The sequence below is a fragment of the Arvicola amphibius genome, chromosome 6, assembly GCF_903992535.2.
Source record: "Arvicola amphibius chromosome 6, mArvAmp1.2, whole genome shotgun sequence".
NCBI lineage: Eukaryota > Metazoa > Chordata > Mammalia > Rodentia > Cricetidae > Arvicola > Arvicola amphibius.
The window spans coordinates 106,731,441-106,744,368 of NC_052052.2; the positions used below are offsets into that span (position 1 = coordinate 106,731,441).

General features: G+C 42.4%; 1 protein-coding gene across 4 annotated transcripts in view; it reads left to right on the top strand.

The window, feature by feature from the left end:
- Sfmbt2 (Scm like with four mbt domains 2) overlaps positions 1–12,928 on the top strand; it is a 179,664-nt gene that overhangs the window by 78,621 nt on the left and 88,115 nt on the right. For 3 of the 4 annotated variants that reach the window (XM_038333304.2, XM_038333306.2, XM_038333307.2), the window contains exons 6-7: positions 1,269–1,515; positions 7,140–7,237. In XM_038333304.2, the coding sequence (XP_038189232.1) occupies positions 1,269–1,515; positions 7,140–7,237 (345 nt within the window). The remainder of the gene's footprint in view (positions 1–1,268; positions 1,516–7,139; positions 7,238–12,928) is intronic. The other variant, XM_038333308.2, reaches the window with a different exon arrangement.

Here is a 12,928-nt window from a genome sequence, read left to right on the forward strand (position 1 = left end):
TCATTGTTGTTACTATTGTTGTTGTTATTATTGTTACTATTTTTAACCTTGATTTTCTTCCTTGGCAATGGTAGTAATACTTAAGACAACGACCATGTTATATAGTGTTCACAAGTGTTCTGTGATGGTTTTTTGCTTGATGTGTTTATCTTAATGGCTGATTTTGCCCACTGGGTTACAAGACTGCAATGATGATGACTCATGTTTTCAGAGGGGGAAGTCGCCTTACTGTGTTAATTGTTAAACATGTTTGCCTAAGCAGCTGGCTAAGCAGACACTCTTCACATGCCAAAGGGCCCATGAAAGGCAGCACTTAAATTATCCCAAACCAATTACCAGGTTAAGTAGTAATTACTCTCTTCATGTGCCAAGAAAGTTCCTCTTCAGAAGGGGCAGTACTTACAGGTTTTCCAAACCAATGCCCGGGTAATGTAGTAGAGGAACTAACTTCACTTAATATAGACAGATATTAAAATGAAAACAAAAGATGCCTGAGCTTATAATCTCAGCACTTGGGAAACAGAGGGAGGCAGGTCCCTGGGAGCCACTGGCTAGCCAGCCTAGTTAACAGGAGTCCAAACAGTTGATGATGGCTGAGAAACAGCACGTGAGGGTGTCCTCTGGCCTCCACACATGCGCAGGCCTGTGCATCTGCGCTATCCACATGCCTCCACCCCACACTGAGAAGTTGAATGTAACTGAACACAAACATATATTAGACACGTCACATGTACACACCTGCACTTATTCACTTAATCCGTATATGACAAGGTTCGGTCTGCTGGTTGATGGCACTGTAAGGTGACCTTCTCTCAAAAGGAGTCATGGTATAAATTTATAGCACTACGTTAGATAACATCTGTCAATTTAAAAAAATAGACCTTTTGTTGTTGGTTGTTTTAGCCCTGGGTGCATATAAGTATAATTCTATTTAGAAATGTATTAATTTCTAACAAATGCAATTTTATTTGGGAAGGATAAGTTGTTTGATAAAATACTAGCATAAACTGTTATTTTCTATTTACTTGTGATTTTTGTTGTTGGGAAATGATGTTGGCTTGTGGATGCGTGTGAGGGAGGAAAGGGGAGCGGGTATGTGTGGGGGTGATGGTTGAACCAAGGATGGGGGGCGGGGCGGGGTGATGCCAGACTGTTTGGCAGTAGCTTGGATGATGGTGTGAGAAAAATATTATCTTCTGCTGTCATCTGTTTCCATGAGAACCTTAAAATCAAGTTTAAAATACGGAGTTTTGCTTCTGTTTAAACAGCCTCTGCGAGGGAAAGGCCCTATAGACCTCATTACAGTTGATTCCTTAATAGAGCTTCAGGACTCTCAGAACCCCTTTCAGTACTGGATAGTTAGTGTGATTGAAAATGTCGGAGGAAGATTACGCCTTCGCTATGTGGGATTGGAGGACACTGAATCCTATGACCAGTGGTTGTTTTACTTGGATTACAGACTTCGACCAGTTGGTTGGTGTCAAGAGAATAAATACAGAATGGATCCACCTTCAGGTAAGAGCTGACGCTTTTCCCCTGTGACGTGCTTGAGGTAGCCGACTCCTGTGGGTGTGTCATGGAGCGCATGCACCGATGTGTCTCTTCCATGCCAGAGTGTGGATTTTAAGTGTGTTCACTTCAGAATCTTTGGTGCAGAGATGAAAATCCAAGATGCTGGTCATAAGGAGAACATGGTGTGGTAGCCTCAGGAAGCAGGTCCGCTCCCTGTGGTATCACTGGCTCAGGAAATGAGATGGCTGATAGATGGGGACCCGAGCATGGTCTCTCCATTCCTTAGGATTGTTATAGCCTTGGGAGCATATTCCACCATCTGTTTCCCTGCCCGTCTTTCTGCTAATGCCTGTTTTCTGTTCATTTACCCACGCATTCTTCTGTCCACATTCATCTGCCCATCTTTCCTCCTGCCCACCATGTATGTAACTATTCATCCCTTTAAGCAGATCTGTCCTCTGTATATCATTCATTCCTCTCTTCTCTTTTTTCGTTCTATCCATCAGTCCGTTTCCCATTCATCTACCCACATTCATCCAGTTCCCCACCCTCCACTTACCTCTCATGCAGCCGTACATCCATCTGTGCCCGTTCATTTGTCCAGATTCATCCATACTTCCATTCTCCACCCTGCTACCTTTCTAGTTACTTCGTTGTGCTATACACTATCCATTCATGTCTGTCATCTATCCATCCATCGTCCACCCACCTATCTGTCATTTACCTATGTCATTTATCTCTTTTTCTATACATGCATCCATACAAATTCCATAACACCTGCTTATGATTATGTAATTCATTTTGACAAGGAAACAGCAATGAGAGGATTAATCTGTTTGCCCTTTGCCCTGTCAGGTTACCAGGTAGCATCAAGTGTACTTGCACATGACTTTTCATAGGCTTAATTGGATATGCATTCTGCCTTCTGATAGATCACTCAGAAATCTCATATTTACAGAATGGCCAATCTTAAGTATTTGTTATGTTCCAGGTGATTCTACATCTGTCATGTTGTTTATTTTGATTCCAAAAATGTGGTGCATGTTTGGTGTGACTCTCTTTCTACAGCCAATGACAGAATTGTGATTGAGATTAAACTGCTTCCCCATGGCCCCCTGGAGCTTGCAGGGAATAGCCTGAATGTTGCAATCGGAGTTCCCAGGTCCTAGGCCCAGTGTGTCTCACCGCCTCTGCTGGCCTGTGCTACTCTTACCAGCATTTTGATGAAAAAAACCTAGATCAAAAATGTCACTTTGTTAATGCCAAGGAAGAAATATTTCTTTCTGATAGAATTTTACTCTGTGGTCAGCTTTACAGGTTTATTTAGAGCAAGTACTAGTGCATGGCTTCATTAATAAAATCGCTCCTAGGTTGGTTGCCAGTGTGAGTCTTGTGTACACGAAAGCGAGAAGCTATATTTACTTTATCTGTCACTCAAGGGCTTTTATCGTGGAACGTTTCCTGGTTCTGGACCCCGCGTATTTGCATCTGTGTTAAGTCTGACAGGCGGATAGACGTGTAACCTGGTGTTTTATAATAACCACATTGTTGTTGTCGACGTTTTGAGAAGCAGCCAAGAAATCCTTTTATACCTTAAGCATTTGGGGTGATAACAAACAAAGGTCTTGTCCACGCTGGGAGAAAAGATTGAGCTCAAGTTTGCCTGGGGATTCATAACCTGGCAGGAAAAATTTACTTGTGGGGAAAGGTGGCTGTGTAAATCTCAGCCCAGTGCCTAATTGCTTTATAAATTCTAGAAGGAACTTATCCTTGCCAGTGCTAGGATTTATAGTAATGCACAGAGTTTCCAGTTGCTCCTTGCCTTCTTTGTTCTGTCTTTTTTCCTGTAAAATCCCGGGACTAAACCTTGAAAGCTGGAGCGGAAAAAAATCTCCCTTTAAGAAACATTTGCTTATGAGTCTTCTCACTTTTGATGATTCTCTGTCTTTACAATGCATACGTAAATCATGCTTATCTGTCTTAGAATTTTCTGAACATAATGTGGATTTCACAGAAGAGCTCATGAGTTTGTCTAAAGACGGGGCGAGTGGTTTGTCAAGAGGTTATTTCTCCAACATTTAAAGTGTTGGCATGAATGGTTGTGTAGGGGAGAGAGAAAGTAGAAGGCAAAATGTCACTCAAATATAGTAGTTACAAGGTGAAAACTGGATTCTCTTACCTCAGTCAGTGAAATGATACCCCCGAGGAAAGAGGCAATTATTACTCCTATTTTACACATGGGAGCAGAACCTGATATGTTAGATTTGTGTAAATTAATTTCAAATCCCAGGGTACTTTGTGCCACTTAAATGGTAGCACCATTTCTTGAACTAAAATGGCATTGTGAATAAAATTTCAGACAGTATAGAAAATATGAGGCTGATTCTTCTTTTCCCAGACACTAATAAACCAACACAAATTTACCAGCATTAAAAACTGAGGGAGGGGAGTGGAGCGGTGCAGAGGTAGCATTAGGGGAAACACAGTAGACTGCACGTGTGCGTTGAGAGGAAGGCTGTGGAAGCTGTCCCTGCCTGCGAGATTCCCTTTGCCATGCCTTTTCTCCAACGTCATCATCAACGCTGTAAATAATCCCAACTCTTCACTTAGTGGTACTTCCTTCTTTTACTTTTCAAAAGACACTTTCTTCCTCGACTGTTCAATATGAGCAGAAGGAATAAAAATAGGTAAAAAGAAATGGCTGGAACGTTGTTCGTTGGAAATTCTAGGAAAGGTACTGCATTTTAATACTTTCTCCTTCTGAGGACCTAGCATTGTGGGGCTTTCCATTGCCTGATCCCTGGTGCTTGGGAGCACAGAGAAAGCAAAGGAAGGCACCCCACCCTGCAGTATAGGAACAATTACGCAGTTGTGCAGCATGTATAAGATACATCAAAGGATTGACACCATGGTGATTTAAACCATGGTCAGAGTATTGTGACTAGCCTTTGTTTTCTGAGAAGGTTGTGAAGTCAGGGGTAGGTTAAGAAGCACACTTGCTTCCTTGGCTATAGAGGTTTAGAAGATATGGTATATGTTTTGGTCTTATGGAAGCTAAGGAAATAAAATTCTATCCTTTTCTAACTCTAGAATTTTTTTTTTGTTGTTTTTTTGTTTTTCGAGACAGGGTTTCCCTGTAGTTTCTAGAGCCTGTCCTGGAACTAGCTCTTGTAGACCAGGCTGGCCTCGAACTCACAGAGATCCGCCTGCCTCTGCCTCCCGAGTGCTGGGATTAAAGGCGTGCGCCACCACCGCCCGGCTCTAACTCTAGACTTTTTTAAACCTCTCTCATGTTGATTTCTTCTTCCAAGAAGAAATCAACCCTTTCAAACATTTAGGTAGATCCTGGAATCAGGAAATTTTGGGATAGAACTGAAATGCCTAAATTGTTTCTGTTTTCAGAAGAGCTGGTATGTTCAAAATCATTTTTGTACATTGCCCAAACAAAACACCACAGCCTGGGTTGCTTAAACAGTGGACATTTATTGTGTCGCAGTTCCGAAGTCTGGAAAGCTAAGAGTGCCAGCTTGTCTAGGGATCTGGTGAGGGCTCCCTGGCTTATGGCTACCTTCTCGTTGGCCTTCATGGAGTTCATTAGAGCACATGAATTCTTTTAAAGGGCCATCCCACCATACCCCTCTTAACCCTCATCACCTTCTAAAGCTTTTTCTCCAAAATGTTTCTCTGGAGAGTTCAGGTTCTACACAGAAATTCAGGAGGACACAGATTCAATTCATAACATTTTCCAACATTTCCTGTCTCTTAGTAACCATTGCTCAATCTTTCCTCACTGGTATGGACTCAGGGGAGGAAGAAGGAACAGGTTCACTGTGGTACCTGGATATCCGAAGGGACCATTCCACAAGGCCTCCATTTATTTGATTGTATGTTTATGCGTTGTTGCTTTCTGCAGAGCTTTCTACCAGGACATTCTTAACTTTTGCATGAAGGGAGATTTCCTTACTTCCTTCTAGGCTCCTGGTGACAGACGGGCGAGGGCCATCTTTTTAATTGTTTACGACTTCCCACGACCAGTAAATGGAGTCTGCTGAACACTGTTAAATTCCCTGCAGTGCAGGTCATTTTGAGAACATGTTTTATGTCCTTTTAATAGACCTGTTTATTGTTCATAAATTCGCTGGTGTACCCAGGGTGGCTCTGTCTGCTAAAACACACAGGGGACATTGTTCTCTGTGTATTGTATCATGGAGGTGTTTCGTCTTCACCGGTGATAGAGAAGGCTGTCCATACTGAGTCTTCCCTTTGCAGAAAAGAGTGTCTTGCCATGGTGCTAGACCCCATCGGTGTTAGTTGCCTTTCTCATTGCTGTGACAAAATACCCGGCAAGAGCAACTTCAGGAAGGACGGAAGGGTTTGTGCAGCTCACAGTGTGAGTGCATAGCATCAAAGGAAGGAAGCCACTACTAAGGAGAATCATATTTTTGTTCTACATAAAAATGCCAGATTAGGGGAAAAATTTTTGCTAGAAGTAGAAAGTTCTATATGAAATGCTAGAAAGAATATTAGACAAATAGAAGATGCTGTGTCTAAAGTCAACCTTTGTTTGAAGACAGCAGTGTTGGTAACTTGGCTAAGTCTGTACAGTCTTTCACCAATTATAATTATACCCCCACAAGTACTAAATAAACTGCTAAAACGGGGGGGGGGGCTTCGAGCTCAAGGCGAGTTTAGAAGCTGTAGGAATCCAAATATATGGCTTTATGCTCAAAAGCAGACATGCAAGAAATTAAAAATATGGCCCAAAGGTTTAATGTTGCCTTTTAAGTATGCTTAAATTCATATTCATATCCCCACAGTCTGTCTGAGGCAGTGAGGGTTGATATAGGGACGATATAAACACATCTACTTCCAGTGAGAGTTTCCACAAATCCTGTTTTGATAAGGTCTTAAATCTGTTGGGATCAGGCCATAACTCCCCTACAGTTTCAGAAATACATGAAGACAGTGCTCAACCTTTTTTTTTCTTTTAATTTTGCACGCAGACTGTATGACCTCTATGTGTGTAAATCTTCCCCCTCCTCCAATGCCCGGGGGGAAAATATGGGTGGCATGTGGTATGTTAGGAACGTTTCAAGTATAAATATAAAACTTGGTTTGTAAATTTTAACTTACCTTTTAATTTTTCTGACTTACACATCTGTGTGGTGTGTGTGTGTGTGTGTGTGTGTGTGTGTGTGTGTGTGTGTGTGTGAACTTAGCAGGGGAAAGTGCTATGGTAACTGAGCTATTCAGAGGTTAGGAATTTACCAAAGAGTGAGTTCTGTCAGTGGGAGGACATTTCAGGTGATGCATAGAATCATGGCTCTAGATGATGGAAGGTCTTGCTGATGTGATTCATGCCATTAAATCAGTTACAGACCAACAGAACACATACAGATGTTCCCTGAGGAAGAGCCCTGTGAAGTAGTCTCCATTTCTGATAGCAGAATCCCAAGCTGGTCTTTAATTTCAGAGAACCCCTTTAGCAGGTGACTGCTTATGGGGAAGTGTGAGCCCTGCCACTTGCTGAGCGCTGTGGTACCCTAGAAGCAGAGGAAGTTAACGTTTAAAGAACCAACTAACAGAATTACAGTCCTTAAACTCTTTGTGGTTTGCTGTTGCTACAGAACTCTATCCTCTGAAGATGACTTCTGAGTGGAAATGTGCTCTGGAAAAATCCCTAGTTCTTGCTGCAGAGTCTCCTCTTCCAATGGAAGTATTTAAGGTGAGTCGTGAACGCCGTCAGTCTTGAGTTGTGAACACCATCAATCTTGAGTTGTGAAAGCCGTCAGTCTTGAGTTGTGAACACCGTCAGTCTTGAGTTGTGAACGCCGTCAGTCTTGCTCATGCTCTCTCTCCCTCTCCCTCCATTCTCAGCTCCCCATCTCCCTTTTTCCCTCTCACTTTTTAAAATATAAACTAAACTGTGGGAGGGCTGTGGAAATGGCTCAGTGGGTAATGTTCTTGCCATGCAAGCGTGAGGGCCTGAGTTTGGATCCCCAGCACTCATGGATGTGTTAATGCTCATCAATAAACTGGATTGTTAATGCACACCTGTTATCCCAGCATTCATGTGGTGCTAATGCACACCTATAATCCCAGCACTCCTATGGTGCTAATGCACACCTGTAATCCCAGCGTTCCCATGGTGCTAATGCACACCTGTAATCCCAGTGTTCCCATGGTGCTAATGCACACCTGTAATCCCAGCGCTCCTATGGTGAGATGGGAGGCAGAGACAGGATGGGTGAGCTGGCCTGGCATATGGTGCTGTATGCAAGAGACATTGTGTAGACGGACACCTGGTGTCTTCTTGTTTTCATATACGTATTGTGGCATGCATGTTCCTTCATGCACACACATGGGCGCATGTGCATGTACAGGTTGTAATACATACATACTATGTGCACATGTACCATACCTATCAATTTGAAAAAGAAAAGGAGCACTACTGCACACCAAATCTTGTCCCATGGCGAGGAAACTGCCTGTCTTGCCCGTTTCAGTTTTAAACTCTGAAAATTGTGTCTGCTCCTCTTTACTACTTAAAAATGAAGTTTCATAAACACTCATGTTATAAGGTGTTGGTTAAAATACTTTTGTTTATTTTTCTCTATGATGAAAATCTCAGTTTCATCTTTCACCCCCATTCCATACTGAAGCATCAAAAGAAATTACATCGAGTCTAAATTTACTTTTTTCCAAGGGATTAAAAATGAGGGGTTTTGGTTTTGCTGAATTAGTTCAATTAGATCTTGTTCATGAGCTGTTTTACTTTCTGTACCTTTGTGGCTACATAGTTGTCTTGTACCTTAAAAACAGAGCAAACCAAACCCCTCTGTTCTGCAGCCGCTTATTGGTTAGGACAAACTTAAGGCAGGTTTCTTTCGTTTGTTTATTTGACACCGTAGTCTGCTGTCGTTGTTTTTAGAACCCCTTCTTGTTGGAGGTTTTGTGCAAAACATTGCTGCCTCATGTTTCCCAGGCCTGTCAAATCTATTGTGCTTCTTCCCCTTGGAGTGTTGTATGGTGATGAGTTTCTCTGGGGTACCAGGGTACCTTCATGTGGGTTATTTTTTTAATGTTCTTCTAGCTCCATTCATTCCTGTTTTATTTTTTTTGTCTGTTAAATTGTTATTCATCTTCCAATCTCAAATATAAATTCTCTGAAGAATTCTGCACCTGGGCTCCTGATCCGAGTCCCCAGCCTCGATGAGGTTCCTTGGTCATTCCTTGAGCAGTGATACGTACTCATTTGTGTGGTTCTGCGGATAACAGCCACCACTTTTGCCTAACTTGAAGGTCCAGGAAATAAAGGGCTTTATGTTTTGTACATGGTTGGAAGCATAAGTCTTGGCACTTAATAACTATTTGTCAAATAAATAGACAGATTCTTGAATGGACCACATGCATTTAACTCACTAGATTTAAAAATTCCGAGTTAATATACTTATGGATTAATTGAACATATAACTGTACTTAGAAATGCGAATACTAAGATTTGAAAGGCAGAAGCATTAATAATCTCGATCTGTTTTTAATTAAAAAGGAGCCGATTCATTAAACATTTATTGAGCAGCTCTTCTCTGCAAAAGACCATTATGTCTTGTTGCCCTGATTCCAAGATTGAATTTAAGTTGGCCTGCATTTCCTAAAATACAGCCATCTTCTCTCCTCACCTTAAATCCATCCTATGAGAACTTGGGCTCTTCTGATACTTGCTGTCTCAGAATTGCCATCTTACGTAGCATTTTACTATAGCTTTAAGAGTAGGTGCTGGATACCACTGTGAAGCTCAGCACAAGGTAAGGTGTATGCAGTAGGCACTTCATAAGAAGAGTTGGCTGCACTCAGTATTCGGGTTCAAGTGTGTGAGGTACTTTGTAAAATGTTTTATTTCATTTGATGGGAGAGAAAAGGATGAGATAATTTTGTTTGGCCGGAGTCCATATTTAATTTTTAGGTCTTGAGACAAGTTTGTTTCCTAAGGCAACTGTAACAACTTGCCACGGCCTAAGTGGCTTTTAGACAGCATGAGTTTACTTTCTCATACTTTTGTAGGTTATAATTTAAATCAGGCTGTGGAGGGGTTCAGAATCCACCTGAAGAGAAATGTGTTCGGCAATCTGTCCAACTTTGGGGGCCACCTGTTAAGTCTGAAATCCCCTGGTTTGTAGTGACATCAGCTCATTCGTGCCTCTTAGCTTCCCACGATCACATGACCTCATGGTCTGTGTATCTGTTCACATTTCCCCATACTAATAACGACACTGGCCTTTCGATTAGTTTTATGCTGGCCCAGAATGACCCCCTGTTAAGTATATTTGCAAAGATCATGTTTCCAAATGAGGCGTCCTGTTCATAGGCTCCCATGGAAGTAAACCTGAAGGGGATGAACTTTTCTACCCAGTTCCACCACATTTCATACACAGTTAGTAATTTTGTAAACGGAAAGCTCTGCTGGGCTCCTCGACTGAACATCCACATGGCTGCTTATGTTCAGAGGAATTACAGGAATGTGTGTGAGGGGGGTCAGATTGTCTCTGCTGCTGCTTCGTGTATTTTTTTTCTCTCACATGTATTTCTAAGAGTCCCTGCAATATTCTGTAGGCCTCTGTAAGACTGCCCCTCCCCTGTCCTTTCTTTTTCATGCTGTATGTTGTGTATGTATATATACATGTGCACATGGGTACATGTATGCATTTGTGTTCCAGTGTGTGTCGAGGACAAAGGTGAACACTGGTTACCTTCCTCAGCTGTTCTTCACCTTATTTTTTTTTTTTTTTTTTTTGCGACAGTATCTGCCATCACTAAATCTGGAACACACTAACTTGGCCAGACTAGGTGACCAACAGGTTCTAGCCAGCTTTCTGTCTCTGCCTCCTACTACGTGCTGGGTTTGCAGGAATATGCTGACATGCCTTTGCCTGGGTTTTAGGGACCCCAACTCAAGTCTTCGTGGTTGCACCGCAAACACTTTACCAACTGAGCCATCTCTCCAGCCCTGATGAATTTCCATAGATGTAGTATAATGCATCTATATCTACATCTATGTATTTCCCCCGTATGATCGGTGTTTCTCAGCCAGCAGACTTCACTTCTATTTCTGTCATTACAGCACCAGGAATAAATGTTTGAATTCAGCAGCGACTCATCTGGGATGCATGTTGTTATGGAAAATTGCCAGAGTGTTCTGCTGTGATGAGGCAGAAGTCAAAGCTAAGCACATTTAATGGCCAGATATGAGCAGTATTTCCAGGCAATTCTTTTTATTATTTTTACACTTGAGATAAAATAGGCGAGCTGACGGAATGAATCTCGTTATGCGCAGCCCCTTTCTTTGGGCGATGCCTTCACAGGCTCGGTGTCTCTTCATGCAGCCAGTCATGTTTGTGAGCTCTCGTTCCCTCTGCCTTGAACACAAGCAGAAACAATACGCCAAGGAGCTCGTGAGGAAGCTGTTTGCTGTTCTTCACCTGCATCTGAGGCAAAAAATACCAAATGACTTTGAGATTACGCCATTTTGAATGAATTCTGACTAACCGTTTACGGATAATAGAACAATCCTCAAAGTGTAAATTCAGTTGGAAGATGAGTAGTTAATGTTCTAAATTAAAATAAAAACCAAGGGACATTAGAAAATGTGTTTTATTGGAAAATAATTATTGATTTCTCCCTGACAACCCACCTAAGGATTTAGTGCTTTAAAAGATTTAGTAAAATGATCCCTATTCTGGAAGTAATTTTTTCTTTAAAAAAGATAGAGAAGAGCTGGAGACGGAGATGTGGCTCAGGTGTGATGCTCGCCCAGCATGTACCAAGCCCTGGGTTTGATCACCAGCGTTGCATACCCCTGTTGTGGCAGCCCACAGCTGTAATGCCAGCACTCTGGTGGGAGACGCACGAGAACCAGAGGGGGTTTGAGGTTATCCTGGACTACTTGAATCTCTGCCCCCAAAATAGACAACAACGATAATGGCACGGGGACCATGTTGCATGGTCACGTGGTTCTTACTTAGAACATGTGTGCCTGCATTACCTATCTGGATAATTTCTGCTAGGACTCTGTGGGTACAAGCTTCATTGACAGAATAACATTCACCTGTCTGCAGCTCTGCATTCATCCCCCCTTTTAATTAATTGACATATCATCTTCCAAGTGTGCTATGTTTGTCTTTTACGAAGAACCATTAAGATGTTTTCCTCAGAGCTTGTTTCTGAGCAATGACGCCATGGTGAAGATCCATCCTTGTTTGTGGTTTCTGTTCTTGAGTTCGGTGTCTGCAAAAGAAAGAGAGTAGAATGCAGGTGGGTTTGGAGCGGGGACAAGGAGGAGAGCTAGGATGTGATTATATTAATCTAGAAAGATAAACTATATCAAAACATTCATCATTAAAACGTTTGTGGGACCTTGGTTTCAAAATAAAGCCAACAAAGGCTAAAGAAAGTAAGAACTGGTCAATAATGAATGCAACGCCACCTACTGTGTCCAAACTTCCTGAACCTTCTGCAATCACTTGCTTTTTAGTATCTGTCCTTTCTGGAAATTGCATCCTGTCTCGGTGGCAAATGTGGCGTAATCAGAGTTTCCCTGGTAGGTCATATATCCACCCAGAAGATAAATCAGAAACAGCACTTCTCACATTCCCAGTTTGTGGAGATAAAATATATTTCCTCCTTAGAGACTAGAGAAGGGCCTTCGGGCAATGAGTCACAGGTGTGGCCAGTGCCTAACCAGCTGAAAATACCCGGGTTCGTTCTTGGCTGGGAACTGGAAAGACCTGCGGACAACGAGGAAGATGCTAGAGATGGACTGAAATTAGGAAAGCATCTCTGCTTGACAAACAGGATCCAAAGGCCAGGAAATCTTAGCATTCACACACTTGAAATGCCAAGGGCTTGTCTTTTGCTGAAAAAGCTCAGAGTTGGCTTAATTGACTCACAGGTAGTGTGTGTAGTTTTTATTTTAAACTTTACGGTCTCTTCTGTATATTCTCTCTCTCTCTCTCTCTCTCTCTCTCTCCTCTCTCTCTCTCTCTCCTCTCTCTCTCTCTCTCTTCTCTCTCTCTGTGTGTGTGTGTGTGTGTGTATCCCCATGTCTGTGTGTGAAGGTGAGCATGTGTCTGTGCGCACGTAAGGTCAGGAGTCAATGTTTTATTTGCTCTTCAGTTACTTTCCGCCATAATTTTTGAGACAGGGTCTCACACAGAACCCGGAGCTCAAGTATTCTGGGTGACTATTGAGACCCAGGGCTCTACCTATCTCTGCCTCGCCAGAACATGGATTATAAGCGCATGCTGCTCGGCCAAGCCTTTTTTTTTCTTCTGTGGGCTTTGAGGGATGACTTTCAGATCCTCGTGCTTCTACCACGAGCATTTGGCCCGTCAGCTACCTTCGCAGTCCACCTGGTTCTCTT